Raw genomic sequence first — 20,268 nt, forward strand, 5'->3', positions numbered from 1 at the left:
AAATGGGAAAAAATTGGGAAAAATTGGGGAAAAATGGGGAAAAAATTGGGAAAAAATGGGAATTTTGAGGTTTTTCCCGGGAATTTTCTGGGAATGTTTTTGAGGAGCGCTGCCCAGAGCCTTGAAGGGGAAAAATCACCAAAAAATCGGAAAAAATCTGGAAAAATCAGGAAAAAATGGGGAAAAATTGGGAAAAAATTGGGAAAAAATCGGGAAAATTTTGGGGAAAAAAACCCAGGAATTTTTGTGGTTTTCCTGGGAATTTTTGGGTTTTTCCCGGGAATTTTTAGGGAATATTTTTGAGGAGCGCTGCCCAGAGCCTTGAAGGGGAAAAATCGGGAAAATTGGGAAAAAAATGTGAAAAAATTGCAAAAAAATCAGGAAAAATTGTGGGAAAAATGGGAAAAAACTGTGAAAAAATGGGAAAAAATTGGGAAAAAATTGGGAAAAAATCTGGGAATTTTGGGGTTTTTCCTGGGAATTTTCAGGGAATGTTTTTGAGGAGCGCGGTGCAGGGCCTTGAAGGGGAAAAATCACAAAAAAATTGGAAAAAATCAGGAAAAAATGGGAAAAAATTGGGAAAAAATTGGGGGAAAATCGGGAAAATTTGGGAAAAAAAACCCAGGAATTTTTGTGGTTTTCCTGGGAATTTTTGGGTTTTTCCTGGGAGTTTTTAGGGAATATTTTTGAGGAGCGCTGCCCAGGGCCTTGAAGGGGAAAAATGGGGAAAATTGGGAAAAAATCGGGAAAAATTGGGAAAAAAATCGAAAAAAAATTGGGAAAAAATTGGGGGAAAATACGGAAAATTTGGGGAAAAAAACCCAGGAATTCTTGTGGTTTTCCCGGAATTTTTGGGTTTTTCCCGAGAATTTTTAGGGAATATTTTTGAGGAGCGCTGCCCAGAGCCTTGAAGGGGAAAAATCACAAAAAAATTGGAAAAAATCAGGAAAAATCAAGAAAAAATGGGAAAAAATTGGGAAACAAATGGGAAAAAATGGGGAAAAAATCGGGAAAAAATGGGAATTTTGTGTTTTTTCCCGGGAATTTTCAGGGAATGTTTTTGAGGAGCGCTGCCCAGGGCCTTGAAGGAGAAAAATCACAAAAAAAATCAGAAAAAATCAGGAAAAATCAGGAAAAATCGGGAAAAAATCAGGAAAAATTGGGAAAAAATGGTAAAATTGGGAAAAAATTGGAAAAAAATGGGAATTCTGGGGTTTTTCCCAGGAATTTTCTGGGAATGTTTTTGAGGAACGCTGCCCAGGGCCTTGAAGGGGAAAAATCAGAAAAAAATTGGAAAAAATCAGGAAAAATCAGGAAAAAATGGGAAAAAAATGGGAAAAAATTGGGAAAAATTGGGAATTTTGTGTTTTTTCCCGGGAATTTTCTGGGAATGTTTTTGAGGAGCGCTGCCCAGGGCCTTGAAGGGGAAAAATCAGAAAAAAATTGGAAAAAATCAGGAAAAATCAGGAAAAAATGGGAAAAAATTGGGAAAAAAATGGGAAAAAATCCGGGAATTTTGGGGGTTTTTCCCGGAATTTTTGGGTTTTTCCCGTGAATTTTCAGGGAATGTTTTTGAGGAGCGCTGCCCAGAGCCTTGAAGGGGAAAAATCACAAAAAAATTGGAAAAAATCAGGAAAAATCAGGAAAAAATGGGAAAAAATTGGGAAACAAATGGGAAAAAATGGGGAAAAAATCGGGAAAAAATGGGAATTTTGGTTTTTTTCCCGGGAATTTTCAGGGAATGTTTTTGAGGAACGCTGCCCAGGGCCTTGAAGAGGAAAAATCACCAAAAAATAGGAAAAAATCAGGAAAAATCAGGAAAAATTGGGAAAAATTGGGAAAAAATCGGGGGAAAATCGGGAAAATTTTGGGGAAAAAAACCCAGGAATTTTTGGGTTTTTCCCGGGAATTTTTAGGGAATGTTTTTGAGGAACGCTGCCCAGGGCCTTGAAGGGGAAAAATCACAAAAAAATTGGAAAAAATCAGGAAAAATCGGGAAAAAATGTGAAAAAATTGGGAAAAAATGGGAAAAAATTGGGAAAAATGGGAATTTTGTGTTTTTTCCCGGGAATTTTCAGGGAATGTTTTTGAGGAGCGCGGCGCGGGCGCTGCCCAGGGCCTTGAAGGCGTCCTCGCTGCCGGGGGCCGGGCACTTGTCGGGGTGCAGGAGCACGGCCAGGCGCCGATAGGCCTTGCTCACCTCCTCCCTGCGGGGGGAAAAAAACCGGGAATCAGGGAAAAATCCCGGAATTCCCAGCCCTGGGGAGAGAATCCCGGGATTCCCAGCCCTGGGGAGAGAATCCCGGAATTCCCAGCCCTGGGAATGGGGGAGAGGGGAGGGAAAAGGAAAAATTGGGGAAAATTTGGGGAAAATTGGAGGAAAATTGGGAATAAAAGGAAGGATTTGGGCTGGGATTGTCATCCTGAGAATTCCTGGGGGTGTAAAATTTGGGATGAGGGCAAAATCCTGGAATTCCCAGCCCTGGGAATGGTCAGGATGAGGGGTGGGGGAGGGGAAAGCGGGAAAATTTGGGGGAAAAATGGGGAAAAATTGGGAAAAAATTGGGAAAATTTGGAGAAAATTTGGGGAAAATTTGGAATAAAAGGAAGGATTTGGGCTGGGATTGTCATCCTGAGAATTCCTGGGGGTGTAAAAGTTGGGATGAGGGAAAAATCCTGGAATTTCCAGCCCTTGGGAATGGGGAGAGAGGGGCGGGCAAAGGAAAAAATGGGGAAAATCGGGGAAAAATGGGAAAAAATTGGGGAAAATTTGGGGGAAATTTGGGGAAAATTTGGAATAAAAGGAAGTTTTTGGGCTGGGATTGTCATCCTGAGAATTCCTGGGGGTGTAAAATTTGGGATAAGGGAAAAAATCCTGGAATTCCCAGCCCTGGGAATGGTCAGGATGAGGGGTGGGGGAGGGGAAAGCGGGAAAATGGGGGAAAATTGGGAAAATTTGGAAAAAATTGGGAAAAAATTGGGAAAATTTGGGAAAATTTGGGGGAAAATTTGGAATAAAAGGAAGGATTTGGGCTGGGATTGTCATCCTGAGAATTCCTGGGGGTGTAAAATTTGGGATGAGGGGGAAAAAAATCCCGGAATTCCCAGCCCTGGGAATGGGGGGAGAGGGGCGGGAAAAGGAAAAATTTGGGAAAATCGGGGAAAAATGAGGAAAAATGGGGAAAATTTGGGGATGAATGTGAGGATTTGGGCTGGGATTGTCATCCTGAGAATTCCTGAGGGTTTAAAGTTTGGGATGAGGGAAAAAATCCTGGAATTCCCAGCCCTGGGAATGGTCAGGATGAGGGGTGGGGGAGGGGAAAGCGGGAAAATGGGGAAAAATTGGGGAAAATGGGGAAAAACTGGGGAAAATTTGGGGAAAAATGGGAAAAATTGGGAAAATTTGGAGAAAATTTGGGGAAAATTCGGGAATAAAAGGAAGGATTTGGGCTGGGATTGTGATCCTGAGAATTCCTGGGGGTGTAAAATTTGGGATGAGGGAAAAATCCTGGAATTCCCAGCCCTGGGAATGGTCAGGATGAGGGGTGGGGGAGGGGAAAGCGGGAAAATGGGGAAAAATGGGAAAAAATGGGGAAAATTGGGGAAAAAATTGGGAAAAATTGGGAAAATTTGGGAAATTTGGGGGAAAATTTGGAATAAAAGGAAGGATTTGGGCTGGGATTGTCATCCTGAGAATTCCTGGGGGTGTAAAATTTGGGATAAGGGAAAAATCCTGGAATTCCCAGCCCTGGGAATGGTGAGGATGAGGGGTGGGGGAGGGGAAAGCGGGAAAATGGGGAAAAATTGGGAAAAATTGGGAAAATTGGGGAAAATTTGGGGGAAATTTGGGGAAAATTTGGAATAAAAGGAAGGATTTGGGCTGGGATTGTGATTCTGAGAATTCCTGAGGGTTTAAAGTTTGGGATGAGGGAAAAATCCTGGAATTCCCAGCCTTGGGAATGGTGAGGATGAGGGGTGGGGGAGGGGAAAGCGGGAAAAATTGGGGGAAATTGGGAAAAATTGGGGAAAATTTGGGGAAAATTTGGAAAAAATTGGGAAAATTTGGGAAAATTTGGGAAAATTTGGGGAAAATTCAGAATAAAAGGAAGGATTTGGGCTGGGATTGTCATCCAGAGAATTCCTGGGGGTGTAAAAGTTGGGATGAGGGAAAAATCCTGGAATTCCCAGCCCTGGGAATGGGGGGAGAGGGGTGGGAAAAGGAAAAAAATCAGGAAAATTTGGGAAAAATTGGGGAAAAATGGGGGAATTTGGGGATGAATGTGAGGATTTGGGTGGGAATTCTCATCCTGAGAATTCCTGGGGGTTTAAAGTTTGGGATGAGGGAAAAATCCTGGAATTCCCAGCCCTGGGAATGGTCAGGATGAGGGGTGGGGGAGGGGAAAGCGGGAAAATGGGGAAAAATTGGGGAAAAATGGGGAAAAATGGGAAAAAATTGGGGAAAATTTGGGGGAAAATTGGGGAAAAATGGGAAAAAATTGGGAAAAAATTGGGAAAATTTGGAGAAAATTTGGGGAAAATTTGGAATAAAAGGAAGGATTTGGGCTGGGATTGTCATCCTGAGAATTCCTGGGGGTGTAAAATTTGGGATGAGGGAAAAAATCCTGGAATTCCCAGCCCTGGGAATGGTGAGGATGAGGGGTGGGGGAGGGGAAAGCGGGAAAATGGGGAAAAATGGGGAAAAATTGGGGAAAAATGGGGAAAAATGGGGAAAAATTGGGAAAAATTTGGAATAAAAGGAAGGATTTGGGCTGGGATTGTCATCCTGAGAATTCCTGGGGTGTAAAAGTTGGGATGAGGGAAAAATCCTGGAATTCCCAGCCCTGGGAATGGGGGGAGAGGGGTGGGAAAAGGAAAAAAATCAGGAAAATTTGGGAAAAATTGGGGAAAAATGGGGGAATTTGGGGATGAATGTGAGGATTTGGGCTGGGATTGTCATCCTGAGAATTCCTGGGGGTTTAAAGTTTGGGATGAGGGAAAAATCCTGGAATTCCCAGCCCTGGGAATGGTCAGGATGAGGGGTGGGGGAGGGGAAAGCGGGAAAATGGGGAAAAATTGGGGAAAAATGGGGAAAAATGGGAAAAAATTGGGGAAAATTTGGGGGAAAATTGGGGAAAAATGGGAAAAAATTGGGAAAAAATTGGGAAAATTTGGAGAAAATTTGGGGAAAATTTGGAATAAAAGGAAGGATTTGGGCTGGGATTGTCATCCTGAGAATTCCTGGGGGTGTAAAATTTGGGATGAGGGAAAAAATCCTGGAATTCCCAGCCCTGGGAATGGTGAGGATGAGGGGTGGGGGAGGGGAAAGCGGGAAAATGGGGAAAAATGGGGAAAAATTGGGGAAAAATGGGGAAAAATGGGGAAAAATTGGGAAAAAATTGGAATAAAAGGAAGGATTTGGGCTGGGATTGTCATCCTGAGAATTCCTGGGGTGTAAAAGTTGGGATAAGGGAAAAATCCTGGAATTCCCAGCCCTGGGAATGGGGGGAGAGGGGTGGGAAAGGAAAAAAATTGGGGAAAATTTGGGGAAAAATGGGGAAAAATGGGGAAATTTGGGGATGAATGTGAGGATTTGGGCTGGGATTGTCATCCTGAGAATTCCTGGGGGTGTAAAATTTGGGATAAGGGAAAAATCCTGGAATTCCCAGCCCTGGGAATGGTCAGGACGATGGGTGGGGGAGGGGAAAGCGGGAAAATGGGGAAAAATGGGAAAAAATTGGGAAAAAATTGGGGAAAAATGGGAAAATTTGGGGGAAAAATGGGGAAAATTTGGAAAAAATTGGGAAAAAATTGGGAAAATTTGGGGAAAATTGGGGGAAAATTTGGAATAAAAGGAAGGATTTGGGCTGGGATTGTCATCCTGAGAATTCCTGGGGGTTTAAAGTTTGGGAAATTTGGGAAAAAATCCTGGAATTTCCAGCCCTGGGAATGGTCAGGATGAGGGGTGGGGGAGGGGAAAGCAGGAAAATTGGGGAAAAATGGGGAAAAATGGGGAAAAATTGGGGAAATTGGGGAAAATTTGGGGGAAAATTTGGAATAAAAGGAAGGATTTGGGCTGGGATTGTCATCCTGAGAATTCCTGAGGGTTTAAAGTTTGGGATGAGGGAAAAATCCCGGCTCCAGCTGGATCTTCCCAAGGGATTTTTAGGGATTTGAGGTCTGGGAAGAGCTCCTGGAATATCCCAGGGATGTGGGAAGGGCGGAGTTGGGAACGAGTCCGGAATTCCAGGGAAAAACCGCTCCCGGAGGATGGATTTTCTTCGGGAATTTTTTCCTAAGGAATCGGGATTGGGGAAATTCCGGGATGGTTCAGGAGCTGGGAATGTTCCCCCGATCCGGGAGAGCTGCGATCTTCCCGTGGAAAAAATTCCCGAGGGATTCTCCGGGAATTCCCAAATCCCAAATTCCTGCCCCGTTTTTCCCAGGGAATTCCCTCCCAAATCCCAGCCTGGGGTTGGATCCAGCCCCATCCCAAGGGAAGGAATTTTGGGAATTCCCTGGGAATTGGGGACTCCAGGAAGGGTCTCCCTATCCCAGAATTCCATAAAAATCCCTCGGGATGGATCCTGAGCGCCCTGGATCCCGGAATGGCTTCAATAATTCCCAAATAATTCCCGAATAATTCCCAAATAATTACTGAATATTTCCCCAGTAATTCCCAAACAATTCCCAAATAATTCCCCAATAATTCCCCAAGTAATTCCCCAATAATTCCCAAATAATTCCCGAATAATTCCCAAGTAATTCCCAAATAATTCCAGAATAATTCCCAAATAATTCCTGAATAATTCCCAAATAATTCCCAAATAATTCCCCAATAATTAAAAAAAATTCCCAAATAATTCCAGAAAAATTCCCAAAAAATTCCAGAATAATTCCCAAATATTTCCCCAGTAATTCCCCAATAATTCCCAAAAAATTCCCCAAATTCCCAAATAATTCCTGAAAAATTCCCGAATAATTCCCAATTAATTCCCAAATAATTCCAAAAAAATTCCCAAATAATTTCCAATTAATTCCCAAAAAATTCCCGAATAATTCCCAAATAATTCCCCAATAATTCCCAAAAAATTCCCCAAATAATTCCCAAATAATTCCCAAGTAATTCCCAAATAATTTAAAAAAAAATCCCAAATAATTCCCAAATAATTCCTGAATAATTCCAGAATAATTCCCAAATAATTCCCCAATAATTCCCAAAAAATTCCCCAATAATTCAAAAAAAATTCCAAAAAAATTCCCAAAAAATTCCCACGTAATTCCCAAATAATTCCTGAATAATTCCCAAATAATTCCAGAATAATTCCCCAATAATTCCCCAATAATTCCAGAAAAATTCCCCAAATAATTCCCAAATAATTCCCAAAAAATTCCCCCAAAAATTCCCAAATAATTCCTGAATAATTCCAGATTCATTCCGGATCCAATCCCAGGCTGGGAATGGAGGGAATTCCCTGGGAAAACGGGGAGGGATTTGGGATTTGGGAAGTAAATCCTGGGGTATCCCAAAAAAAAAACCCAAATCCCAGAAAATCCCTGGATTTCCTTTCCCAGAATTCCATAAAAATCCCCCGGGATGGATCCGGAGCCTCCTGGATCCCGGAATTCCTCGGGATGGGATCCACGGATTCCCAACCCCATCCCATTCCCAACCCCATCCCATTCCCACCAATCCCATCCCAATCCGGCTTTTCCTTGGATGCTCCCAGGAATTCCGGCTTTTCCCGCGGGAATTCCATTTCCTGTGGGAATTCCAGGTTTTTCCCCGCAGGAATTCCGGCTTTTCCCACGGGAATTCTGCCTCTCCCCACGGGAATTCCGCCTTTTCCTGTGGGAATTCCGCCTTTTCCCGCAGGAATTCCGCCTTTTCCCGCGGGAATTCCGGCTTTTCCCGTGGGAATTCCGTCTTTTCCAGAGCAATTCCATCTTTTCTCTGGGAATTTCCACCTTTTCCCGTGGGAATCACACTTTTTTCCGTAGGAATTCCACCCATTCCAATGGGAATTTCCACCTTTTTCCAGAGGAATTCCGGCTTTTCCCTCGGGAATTCCGGCTTTTCCTGTGGGAATTTCGTCTTTTCCCATGGGAATTCTGCCTCTCCCCGTGGGAATTTCCACGTTTTCCCATGGGATTTCTGCTTTTCCCGCGGGAATTCCGCTTTTTCCTGCAGGAAATCCATTTTCCCTCGGGAATTCTGCCTTTTCCTGTGAAAATTCCACCTTTTCCTGCGGAAATTCCTTCGTTTCTTGCGAGAAATTCATTTTCCTGGGAGAATTCTGCCTCTCCCCGCGGGATTTCCGCCTTTTCCCTTGGGAATTCTGCCTCTCCCTGTGGGAATTCCGGCTTTTCCCCATGGGAATTCCGGCTTTTCCCATGGGAATTCCACCCTTCTCCAAAGGAATTCCGTCTTTTCCTTCAGGAATTCTGTCTCTTCCCACGGGAATTCCGTCTCCCCCCGCGGGAATTCCGGCTCTTCCCATGGGAATTCCACCCTTCCCCAAAGGAATTCCATCTTTTCCTTCAGGAATTCCGGCTGTCCCCATGGGAATTCTGCCTTTTTCTGTGGGAATTCAACCTTTTCCCATGGGAATTCCACCCTTCCCCAAAGGAATTCCATATTTTCCTTCAGGAATTCCGGCTCTTCCCATGCAAATTCCGTCTCTCCCCTCGGGAATTCCGCCTCTTCCCGCAGGAATTCCGCCTTTTTCTGTGGGAATTCAACCTTTTCCCATGGGAATTCCACCATTCCTGGCAGGAAATTCCTTTTCCCGCAGGAATTCCACCTTTTCCCGTGGGAATTCCGCCTTTTCCCTCAGGATTTCCACCATTTCCAGCAGGAAATACCTTTCCCTTTGGGAATTCTGCCTCTTCCCGTGGGAATTCCGTCTCCCCCCGTGGGAATTCCGGCTGTCCCCACGGGAATTCCGGCTGTCCCCGCGGGAATTCCGGCTGTCCCCGCACCTGGTGGCCCCGGGTTTGAGCCCCAGCGTGTCCCAGCTGTCCTTGCTGCTGCGGATCCTGCGGATGGCCTCCGCCTGCTCCCGCGTGAAGCCGATCCCGGGGCCGCCCGCCGGCCGCTTCCCGCCGTTCTCGCACAGATCCAGCAGCGCCGAGTAGAAAGTCTGGGAATTCCGGCGTTCCGGAAGGTTCCCGTCCCTTCTTGCCTGCCTGCCCGGCTCCCGCTGCTCCCACGCGGATTCCCGACGGGAATTCCCACCCGGGAAACCCCCTGGGTCGATCTCGTCCATCCCCGCATCCTGAATTCCCACCCAATCCCCAATTCCCAATCCCCAATTCCCACATTCCCAATTCCCAATTCCATCTCCCGCCGTTTCCACTCGCATTCCCGATGGGAATTCCCACCCAGGAAACCCCCTGGATTGATCTCATCCATCCCCGCATCCCGAATTCCCACCCAATCCCCAATACCCCAATTCCCAATTCCCAAATCCCACATTCCCAATCCCCACATTCTCAATTCCCAATTCCATCTCCTGCCGTTTCCACCCGCATTCCCGATGGGAATTCCCACCCAGGAAACCCCCTGGATTGATCTCATCCATCCCCACATCCCAAATTCCCACCCAATTTCCACATTCCCAATCCCTAATCCCCACATTCCCAATTCCTCAATCCCCACATTCCCAAATCCCCAATCCCCAATTCCCAAATCCCCAATTCCCAAATCCCCAATTCCCAAATCCCCAATCCCCAATCCCCAATTCCCAATCCCCAATCCCCAATCCCCAATTCCCAGCCCCCAATTCCCAATCCCCAATTCCCAATTCCCATTCCCAATCCCCAATTCCCAATCCCCAGCTCCCAATTCCCAATCCCCAATTCCCAGTTCCCAATCCCCAATTCCCAGTTCCCAATTCCCAATTCCCATTCCCAATTCCCAGTTCCCCCCTCATTCCCAGCACCTGGAACATCTCCTGGATCCTTCTCCTCCTCCCTCCCAATTCCCGATCCCCCAGCCATTCCCGCATTCCCAGATTCCCTCATTCCCAATTCCCAGCACCTGGAACATCTCCTGGATGCCCTCTCATCCCAATTCCCGCATTCCCAGATTCCCAGATTCCCGCGTTATTCCCAGATTCCCGCATCGTTCCCGGCACCTGGAACATCTCCTGGATCCCTCTCATCCCAATTCCCGCACTCCCAGATTCCCACATTCCCGTTATTCCCGCGTTATTCCCGGCACCTGGAACATCTCCTGGATCCCTCTCATCCCAATTCCCGCATTCCCAGATTCCCGCATCCCTGTCATTCCCAGATTCCCGCGTCGTTCCCGGCACCTGGAACATCTCCTGGATCCCTCTCATCCCAATTCCTGCATTCCCAGATCCCCGTCATTCCCAGATTCCCGCATTCCCGCGCCGTTCCCGGCACCTGGAACATCTCCTGGATCCCTCTCATCCCAATTCCCGCATTCCCAGATTCCCGCATTCCCAGATTCCCGTTATTCCCATTGGGAATTCCCGGCAGCTGGAACATCTCCTGGATCCCTCTCATCCCAGATTCCCGCATTCCCAGATTCCCAGATTCCCGCATTCCCGCGTTATTCCCGGCACCTGGAACATCTCCTGGATGCCCTCCCCGCTCTGGGCCGAGGTTTCGCAGTAGAGGAACCCGCGGCTCTCGGCCCAGAGCCGCCCCTCGCTCTCGTCCACCGCCCGCGCCCGGCCCGCCTCCACCTGCGCCGGGAATGGGAACACCGGGAATGGCGCCGGGAATGGGAACACCGGGAATGACACCGGGAATGGGAACACCGGGAATGGCACCGGGAATGGGGCTGGGAACACCGGGAATGGGGCCCTCGCTCTCGTCCACCGCCCGCGCCCGGCCCGCCTCCACCTGCGCCGGGAATGGGAACACCGGGAATGGGGCTGGGAATGGGAACACCGGGAATGACACCGGGAATGGGGCTGGGAACACCAGGAATGACACCGGGAATGGGAACACCGGGAATGACACCGGGAATGGGGCTGGGAATGGGGCCCTCGCTCTCGTCCACCGCCCGCGCCCGGCCCGCCTCCACCTGCGCCGGGAATGGGAACACCGGGAATGGCACCGGGAATGGGAACACCGGGAATGGGGCCGGGAATGGGGCTGGGAACACCGGGAATGGGGCTGGGAATGGGGCTGGGAATGACACCGGGAATGGGGCTGGGAATGGCACCGGGAATGGGGCTGGGAACACCGGGAATGGGGCCCTCGCTCTCGTCCACCGCCCGCGCCCGGCCCGCCTCCACCTGCGCCGGGAATGGGAACACCGGGAATGGGAAAACACCGGGAATGACACTGGGAATGGCACCGGGAATGGGAACACCGGGAATGGGGCTGGGAACACCGGGAATGACACCGGGAATGGGGCTGGGAATGACACCGGGAATGGGGCTGGGAATGACGCCGGGAATGGGGCTGGGAACACCGGGAATAACACCGGGAATGGGGCCCTCGCTCTCGTCCACCGCCCGCGCCCGGCCCGCCTCCACCTGCGCCGGGAGAACACCGGGAATGACACCGGGAATGGGAACACTGGGAATGGGAACACCGGGAATGACGCCGGGAATGGCACCGGGAATGGGAACACCAGGAATGACACCGGGAATGGGGCTGGGAATGGGGCCGGGAATGGGGCTGGTAATGACACCGGGAATGGGGCCGGGAATACTGGGAATGACACCGGGAATGGGGCTGGGAACACCGGGAATGGGGCTGGGAACACCGGGAATGGCACCGGGAATGGGGCTGGGAACACCGGAATGACATCGGGAATGACACCGGGAATGACACCGGGAATGACACCGGGAATGGGGCTGGGGACACCGGGAATGACACCGGGAATGGGAACACCGGGAATGACACTGGGAATGGCACCGGGAATGGGGCTGGGAACACCGGGAATGGCACCGGGAATGGGGCTGGGAACACCGGAATGACATCGGGAATGACACCGGGAATGACACCGGGAATGGGGCCGGGAATGGGGCTGGGAACACCGGGAATGACACCGGGAATGACACCGGGAATGACACCGGGAATGGGGCCGGGAATGGGGCTGGGAACACCGGGAATGGGAACACCGGGAATGACACCGGGAATGGGGCTGGGAACACCGGGAATGGGCACGGGAATAACACCGGGAATGCTGTGGATGAGGGATGGGGGATGGGAGGGGTGCAACCCCCCCAGCACCGGGAAATGTGGGAAAACCAGATCTGGGAATTCTGGAGGAATCTGGGAAAAATCTGGAAGTTCTGGAAAAATCTTGGGAAAAATCTGGGAAAAATCCGGTAATTCTGGGAAAAATCTGGGAAAAATCCTGGAAAAATCCCGGAAAAATCCCGGAAAAATCCCGGAAAAATCCCGGAAAAATCTGGGTAAAATCCAGTAATTCTGGGAAAAAACTGGGGAAAATCTGGGAAAAAATTTGGAAAAAAATCTGGGAAAAATTTGGAAATATCCAGTAATTCCTGGAAAAATCTAGGAATAAACCTGGGAAAAAATCTGAGAAAAGATCTGGGAAAAATCCAAGAATTCTCAGAAAAATCCGGGAAAAATCTGGGAAAAATCTGGGAAAAATCTGGGAAAAAACCCCAAAAATTCTGGGAAAAATCTGGGAAAAATCTCAAAAATCTGGGAAAAATCTGGGGAAAAAATCTGGGAAAAATCCGGAAAAAAACTGGGAAAACCCCAAGAATTCTGGGAAAAATTCTGGAAAAGTCTGGGAAAAATCCAAGAACTCTGGGAAAAATCTGGGAAAAATCTGAGAATTTTGGGAAAAAATCTGAGAAAAAAATCTGGGAAAAATCTGGGAAAAATCTGAGAAAAAATCTGGGAAACATCTGAGAATTCTGGGAAAAATCCATGAAAAATCTGGGAAAAATCCAGAAAAATTCTGGGAAAAATTCTGGGAAAAAGTCTGGGAAAAATCCAAGAACTCTGGGAAAAATCTGGGAAAAATCTGGGGAAAACCTGGGAAAAATCCGGGAAAAATCTGAAAAATCTGGGAAAAATCTGAAAATTCTGGGAAAATTCTGGGAAAAATCCGGAAAAATTCTGGGAAAAATTCTGGGAAAAACTCTGTGAAAAATCCAAGAACTCTGGGAAAAATCTGGGAAAAATCTGGAAAAATCTGGGAAAAATCTGTGAAAAATCTGTGAAAAATTTGGGAAAAAACCCCAAAAATTCTGGAAAAAAAATCTGGGAAAAATCTGGTAAAAATCTGAAAAATCTGAGAAAAATCTGGGAAAAATCCAGGAAAAATCTGAGAATTTTGGGAAAAAATCTGAGAAAAAACCTGGGAAAAACCTGGGAAAAATCTGAGAAAAAATCTGGGAAAAATCTGAGAAATCTGGGAAAAATCTGGGAAAAATCTGGGAAAAATCTGGGAAAAATCTGGGAAAAATCTGGGAAAAATCCGGAAAAATACGGAAAATTCTGGGAAAAATTCGGGAAAAATCTGGGAAAGATCCGGGAAAAATCCGGGAAAAATCTGGGAAAAAGCCGGGAAAAATCTGGGAAAAAGCCGTGAAAAATCTGGGAAAAATTTGGGAAAAAACCCCAAAAATTCTGGAAAAAAAATCTGGGAAAAATCTGGTAAAACTCTGAAAAATCTGGGAAAAATCCGGGAATAATCCAGGAATAATCCGGGAAAAATCCAGGAATAAAACCCCTGGGAAAGCTCCGGGTTAATTCCGCGGGGAAGGGGCGGGAAGGCGCGCGGGGAAGGTCGGGAAGGGGAACCTTGTTGGCGCAGACGACGACGACGACGTTGTCCAGGCTGGCGTGGGGCCCCAGCTCCTGGCGCATCTCGGCCAGCCAGGAATCCAGGGAATCGAAGGATTCCTTGGAGCCCACGTCGTACACCAGCAGCACCCCCTGCGTGTCCTTGTAGAACTCGTTCCGCACCTGCCGGGACAGCCCCGGGGGCGGGATGGAGGGAATTCCCGGGAAAACGGCGGGAATTGCCCGGGAATAGATGGGATTCTGGCGGGAAACGACGGGAGTTCGCCGGGAGAAGGGAATTCTGGGGGGAAAAGGGAACAGATTCTGGGGAAAAACGACACAGATCCCAGGGAAAAATAAAGGGAATTCCAGGAAAAAACAACAGAAATTCCAGGGAAAAACAACACGAATCCCAGGGAAATAAATGGAATTCCAGGGAAAAAGCAACGCGAATCCCGGGAAAAATTCTGGGAAAAAAAGAACACAAATCCCCGGGAAAAATAAAGGGAATTCCAGGAAAAAAACAGCAAAAATTCCAGGGAAAAACAACAGAAATCCCAGGAAAAAAACCAACACAAATCCCTGGAAAAATTCTGGGAAAAAACAACACAAATCCCAGGGAAAAAACAGCACAAATTCCAGAGAAATAAATGGAATTCTGGGGAAAAACTACGGGAATTCCCCGGGGAATAAATGGAATTCTGGGGGGAAACGACGGGAGTTCGCGGGGGAAAGGGAATTCTGGGGGGAAAAGGGAACAGATTCTGGGAAAAACGACACAGATCCCAGGGAAAAATAAAGGGAATTCCAGGAAAAAACAACAGAAATTCCAGGGAAAAACAACACAAATTCCTGGGGAAAAATTCTGGGAAAAACGACACAGATCCCAGGGAAAAATAAAGGGAATCCCAGGGAAAAAACAACAGAAATCCCCGGCGAAAAAACAACACAGATCCCAGGGTAAAAACAACAGAAATTCCAGGGAAAAACAACACGAATTCCGGGGAAAAATTCTGGGAAAAACAACACAGATCCCAGGGAAAAATAAAGGGAATTCCAGGAAAAAACAACAGAAATTCCTGGGGAAAAAACAACACAAATTCCGGGAAAAATTCTGGGAAAAAACAACACAAATCCCAGGGAAAAACCAACACGAATTCCTGGGGAATAAATGGAATTCTGGGGAAAAACTACAGGAATTCGCGGGGGAAAGGGAATTCTGGGGGGAAAAGGGAACAGATTCTGGGAAAAACGACACGGGTCCCAGGGAAAAATAAAGGGAATTCCAGGAAAAAACAACAGAAATTCCTGGGAAAAACCACACGAATTCCTGGGGAAAAATTCTGGGAAAAACGACACAGATCCCAGGGAAAAATAAAGGGAATTCCAGGAAAAAACCAACACGAATTCCCGGGGAAAAAACAACACAAATCCCAGGGAAATACATGGAATTCCAGGAAAAAACCAACACGAATTCTTGAGAAATAAATGGAATTCTGGGGAAAAACAACAGAAATTCCCGGGGAAAAAGCAACACAAATCCCAGGAAAAAACAACACAGATTCTGGGGAAATAAATGGAATTCCAGGAAAAAACCAACACGAATTCCCGGGGAATAAATGGAATTCTGGGGGGAAACGACGGGAGTTCACCAGGAAAAGGGAATTCTGGGGGGAAAAGGGAACAGATTCTGGGAAAAACGACACAGATCCCAGGGAAAAATAAAGGGAATTCCAGGAAAAAAACAACACGAAATCCCAGGGAAAAATGAATGGAATTCCAGGAAAAAACAACAGAAATTCCTGGGGAAAAATTCTGGGAAAAACAACACAAATTCCGGGGAAGAAACAACACGAATCCCAGGGAAATAAATGGAATTCCAGGAAAAAACAACAGAAATTCCCGGGGAAAAACAACACGAATCTCGGGAAAAATTCTGGGAAAAAACAACAGAAATCACGGGGAAAAAACAGCACAAATTCCAGGGAAAAATAAACAGAATTCCAGGAAAAAACCAACACAAATTCCAGGGAAAAACAACACAGATCCCGGGGAAATAAATGGAATTCCAGGAAAAAACCAACACGAATTCCCGGGGAATAAATGGAATTCTGGGGAAAAACTACAGAAATTGGCGGGGAAAAGGGAATTCTGAGGGGAAAACGGCACAAATCCCAGGGAAAAAACGACACAAATCATGGGAAAAATTCTGGGAAAAAACAACACAAATTCCAGGAAAAACAAGACAAATCCCTGGAAAAATTCTCGGGAAAAACATCACAAATCCCGGGGGAAAAAACCCACCAATCCTGGGAAAAAAGAACACAAATCCCGGGAAAATAAACGGAATTCCAGGGAAAACAACACAAATCCCCGGGGAAAAAGTGAATTCCAGGAAAAAAACACAAATCCCTTGGAAAAAACTACACAAATCCCTGGAAAAATTCTGGGAAAAAAAAACCACAAATCCCCGGGAAATAAACGGAATTCCGGGAAAAAACAACAGAAATCCCAGGGAAATAAATGGAATTCTGGGAAAAAACAACACACAAATCCAGGGAAAAACTGAATGCTGGGAAAAAAGAACACAAATCCCAGGAAAAACAGAATCCTGGGAAAAAACGCCCCTGGGAAATCTGGGATTTGAGGGAAAAAAATTCCCTGGAAAAATCGGAGCCGAGGGGATGGAAAATGGAGTGGGGGGAAGGGAGGTTTGGGGTTTTTTGGGATTCCGGGGTCGGAATTCCCAGCGGGAATTGGGGATTTGGGGGAGGAGCTGGTGGATTCCGGGAAAAGCCGGATGGGGTTGGGAATGGGATGGGATTGGGAATCCGTGGATCCCATCCTGAGGAATTCCGGGATCCAGGAGGCTCCAGATCCATCCCCAGGGATTTTTATGGAATTTGGGAAAGGAAATCCAGGGATTTTCTGGGATTTGGGGTTTTTTTTTGGGATACCCCAGGAATTCCTTCCCAAATCCCAAATCCCTCCCCGTTTTCCCAGGGAATTCCCTCCATTCCCAGCCTGGGATTGGATCCGGAATGAACCTGGAATTATTTGGGAATTATTTGGGAATCAGCCGGGAATTGTCTGGGAATTACTGGGGAAATATTCAGGAATTATTCAGGAATTATTCTGGAATTATTCTGGAATTATTTGGGAATTATTCTGGAATTTTTTGGGAATTATTCAGGAATTTTTTGGGAATTATTCAGGAATTATTTGGGAATTATTGAAGCCATTCCGGGATCCAGGAGGCTCCGGATCCATCCCGAGGGATTTTTATGGAATTCTGGGATAGGGAGACCCTTCCTGGAGTCCCCAATTCCCAGGGAATTCCCAAAATTCCTTCCCTTGGGATGGGGCTGGATCCAACCCCAGGCTGGGATTTGGGAGGGAATTCCATGGGAAAAGCTTGGGAGAAGAAGTTGGGAAAGGATTCCCGGCTTTCCGGAGGGAATTTTGGGAATTCTGACCTCGTAGAAGAAGGGGTGTCCGGCCATGTCGAAAATGTTCACCTTGATCTCCCGATCCCGGATCTGCACCCTGGGAAAATCCCGGAATTCCGGGATGGCCCAGCCGGGAAAAAAAATTCCCAGGAATTCCCAGCCCCCATCCGGGCGGGAACCATTCCCAAATTCCGGGGAAAATGGGATTTTCCTCCGGAAAAGCTCTCGGCTGTTCCCTCTCATCCCATCCCGATTTTCCGGGAAGGAATTCCGATCCCGCCCGGCTCCGACCTCCAGGGGCTGCTCCCGGTCCCCTGTTCCCATTCCCAATCCCATTAGTCCCAATCCCATTATTCCCAATATTCCCAATATTCCCATTCCCAATATTCCCACTATTCCCATTCCCATTCTTCCCATTCCCAATCCCATTATTCCCAATCACATTCCCAAACGCAATCCCATTATTCCCATTCCCATCCCATTCCCATAATGGGAATTATTCCCATTCCAATCCCATTATTCCCAATATTCCCATTCCCAGTATTCCCATTGCTCTTCCCATTCCCATTCCCATAATTCCCATTCCCATTCCCAAACCCCATCCCATTATTTCTATTCCCATTTCCACCCCATTCCCGTTCCCAACCCCATCCCATTCCCATCACGGGAATTATTCCCATTCCCATGCCAATCCCATTATTCCAGACCCAAACCCAATCCCATTCCCAATATTCCCAATCCCAATCCCATTATTCCCAATCCCAATCCCATTATTCCCATCATTCCCATTCCCAGCCCCATTCCCAATCCCATTCCCGTTATTCCCAATCCCATTCCCATTATTCCCATTCCCATTCCATTTTTACCATCCCAATCCCATTATTCCCATCCCATCATTCCCATTCCCGCTCCCATTCCCATGCCAATCCCATTATTCCAGCCCCAAACCCAATCCCATTCCTATCATTCCCAATCTCAATCCCATTATTCCCATCATTCCCATTCCCATAATTCCCATCCCATTCCCAATCCCATTCCCAATCCCATTCCCAGTATTCCCATTGCCCTTCCCATTCCCATTCCATTTTTACCATCCCATTCCCATCATTCCCATTTCCAAACCCATTCCCATTCCCAAACCAAATCCCATTCCCATCATTCCCATTCCTGCTCTGATTCCACCCTCATTCCAATCTCCATTCCCATCATTCCCATCCTGTTCCCACCATTCCCACCCCACTCCCATCATTCCCATCCCATAATTCCCATTCCATCCCATAATTCCCATCCCATCATTCCCATCATTCCCAACCCATCCCTATCCCCAGTCCCACTGCATTCTCATTCCATTCCCATCCCATTCCCATCATTCCCATTCCCATCCCACCTCATTCCCATCCCAACATTCCCATCATTCCCATCCCATAATTTCCATTCCCACATTCCCATTCCCATCATTCCCATCCCATTCCCGTAATTCCCATCCCATCCCCACCCCATTCCCATCCCATAATTTCCATTCCCACCTTCCCATCCCCATCATTCCCATCCCATCCCCATCGTTTCCATTCCCTTCCCATCCTATCCCATCCCATTCACACATTCCCATTCCCATCATTCCCATTCCATAATTCCCATCATTCCCATCCCCACTCCAATCCCATCATTCCCATTCCCATCCCCATCCCATTCCCATCATTCCCATCCCATAATTCCCATCCCCATCATTCCCATTCCCATCATTCCCATTCCCACCATTCCCGCCATTCCCACATTCCCGCCATTCCCACATTCCCGCCATTCCCACATTCCCGCTCTCACTTGGTGACGCCGTAGTCGATGCCGATGGTGGCCAGGTACTTGGGCACGAACCTCTTCTCGCAGTACCGCTTGATGATGCAGCTCTGGCCGGCAGAAAACCGGGAATTCCCGCCGCAATTCCCACGGGAATTCCTCCGGAGCCGCATTTCCCGCCAATTCCCAACAATTCCAGAATTTGGGAACGCCGCCTTCCCCCCATAACAGCGGCAGGCCCCGCCCCTTTCCCCGACAGCCAATCAGAACACGGCATGCTCACGAAGCCCCTCCCACCCAACTATCAATCATCCCCCAAAGCCCCGCCCACCCAGCGGCAACAACAAGGCTCTGCCGGCTGCTGATTGGTTATCACGGGCCAATCAGCGCAAATCGCCCACCCTCCCGCGCTCTTGATTGGTCAACCCAGCCGCCCTTCACCGTCCGCCAGCCAATCGCAGCGCCTCACCTTGCCCACCTCGGCGTTGCCCATGGAGATGACTTTAACCCGCAGCGCCTTGCGCGGCTCCTTCCGCTTGGCTGCGTTCGCCTCCATGGCGGAGCCGCGGCGCCGCGGGCCGGGCCCGGTGCCGGTGCCGGTGCCGGTGCCGGTGCCGGTGCCGGTGCCGGTGCCGGTGCCGTGGGCAGAGGCCGAAGGGAGGCGGCAATGGCGGCAAAGCGGCGCTTCCGCCTCAGCCCGGCCGTGCCGCTCGAGTTCTCGCGAGATTTGCGGCGCGGCCGCGGTGGAGCCCCCCCCAGCCCACCCCGCCGCGGGAGATGTCGCGAGATTTAAGGCGGGGGAAAGGTGGAGGGGGTACGGTCCGCCAGGGGGCGCCGAGAGGAGGGCGGGAGTCACGTGGCCGGGTCACGTGACCGGTGTCCTTGTCACTGTCCTTGTCGCTGTCATTGTCACTGTCGCCTGTCCCTGTTCCCTTTTTCCTGCGCCTGCTTCCTGTCCCTGGTCCTCCAGCCTTGGCCTGTCCCCTGTCCTTGTCCCCTGTCACTCATTCCCTGTCCCTGTCCCCTGTCACTCATCCCCTGTCATTCATCCCCTGTCCCTGTCCCCTGTCCCCTGTCACCTGTCCCTTGTCTCCTGTCACTCATTCCCTGTCCCTGTCCCCTGTCACTCATTCCCTGTCCCTGTCCCCTGTTCCTGTCCCTGTCCCTGTCCCCTGTCACTCATTCCCTGTCACTCATTCCCTGTCCCTGTCCCCTGTTCCTGTCCCTGTCCCTGTCCCCTGTCACTCATTCCCTGTCCCTGTCCCTTGTCCCC

At 48.3% G+C, this 20,268-nt stretch overlaps 1 protein-coding gene across 4 annotated transcripts; it reads right to left on the reverse strand.

The window, feature by feature from the left end:
* Positions 1-482: 482 nt before the first annotated feature.
* Positions 483-19,955, reverse strand: DNAJC27 (DnaJ heat shock protein family (Hsp40) member C27). Of its 4 annotated transcripts, XR_015282630.1 has the most exons (8): positions 19,465-19,955; positions 19,023-19,105; positions 17,229-17,298; positions 13,771-13,935; positions 10,593-10,715; positions 8,980-9,140; positions 1,582-2,207; positions 483-895 (listed from the first exon to the last, which is right to left on the reverse strand). XR_015282630.1 is itself a non-coding variant. In XM_086875406.1 (7 exons), the coding sequence occupies exons 1-7, from the start codon at positions 19,549-19,551 to the stop codon at positions 2,075-2,077; spliced, it is 822 nt and encodes a 273-aa protein (XP_086731532.1). In that variant the 5' UTR covers positions 19,552-19,955; the 3' UTR covers positions 1,385-2,074. The 4 variants fall into 4 exon arrangements, 3 of the variants coding, with proteins under 3 accessions (XP_086731532.1, XP_086731531.1, XP_086731530.1); XM_086875406.1 differs by lacking the exon at positions 483-895 and having other exon boundaries at positions 1,385-2,207; XM_086875405.1 differs by lacking the exons at positions 483-895; positions 1,582-2,207 and having other exon boundaries at positions 8,663-9,140; positions 19,465-19,720.
* Between the last annotated feature and the right edge of the window lie 313 nt (positions 19,956-20,268).

The sequence above is a fragment of the Cyanistes caeruleus genome, chromosome 2 (genome assembly GCF_971803275.1).
Source record: "Cyanistes caeruleus chromosome 2, bCyaCae1.hap1.1, whole genome shotgun sequence".
Taxonomy (NCBI): Eukaryota; Metazoa; Chordata; class Aves; order Passeriformes; family Paridae; genus Cyanistes; species Cyanistes caeruleus.

Bases quoted from the DNA above. Each gene is read 5' to 3' on its own strand.
- DNAJC27 (XM_086875404.1), bottom strand. From the start codon at position 19,551: ATGGAGGCGAACGCAGCCAAGCGGAAGGAGCCGCGCAAGGCGCTGCGG. The intron at 17,299-19,022 runs GTGAGAGCGGGA...GGATTTTCCCAG, and splicing joins ATCGACTACGGCGTCACCAA to GGTGCAGATCCGGGATCGGG. The intron at 13,936-17,228 runs GTCAGAATTCCC...CTGTCCCGGCAG, and splicing joins GACACCCCTTCTTCTACGAG to GTGCGGAACGAGTTCTACAA.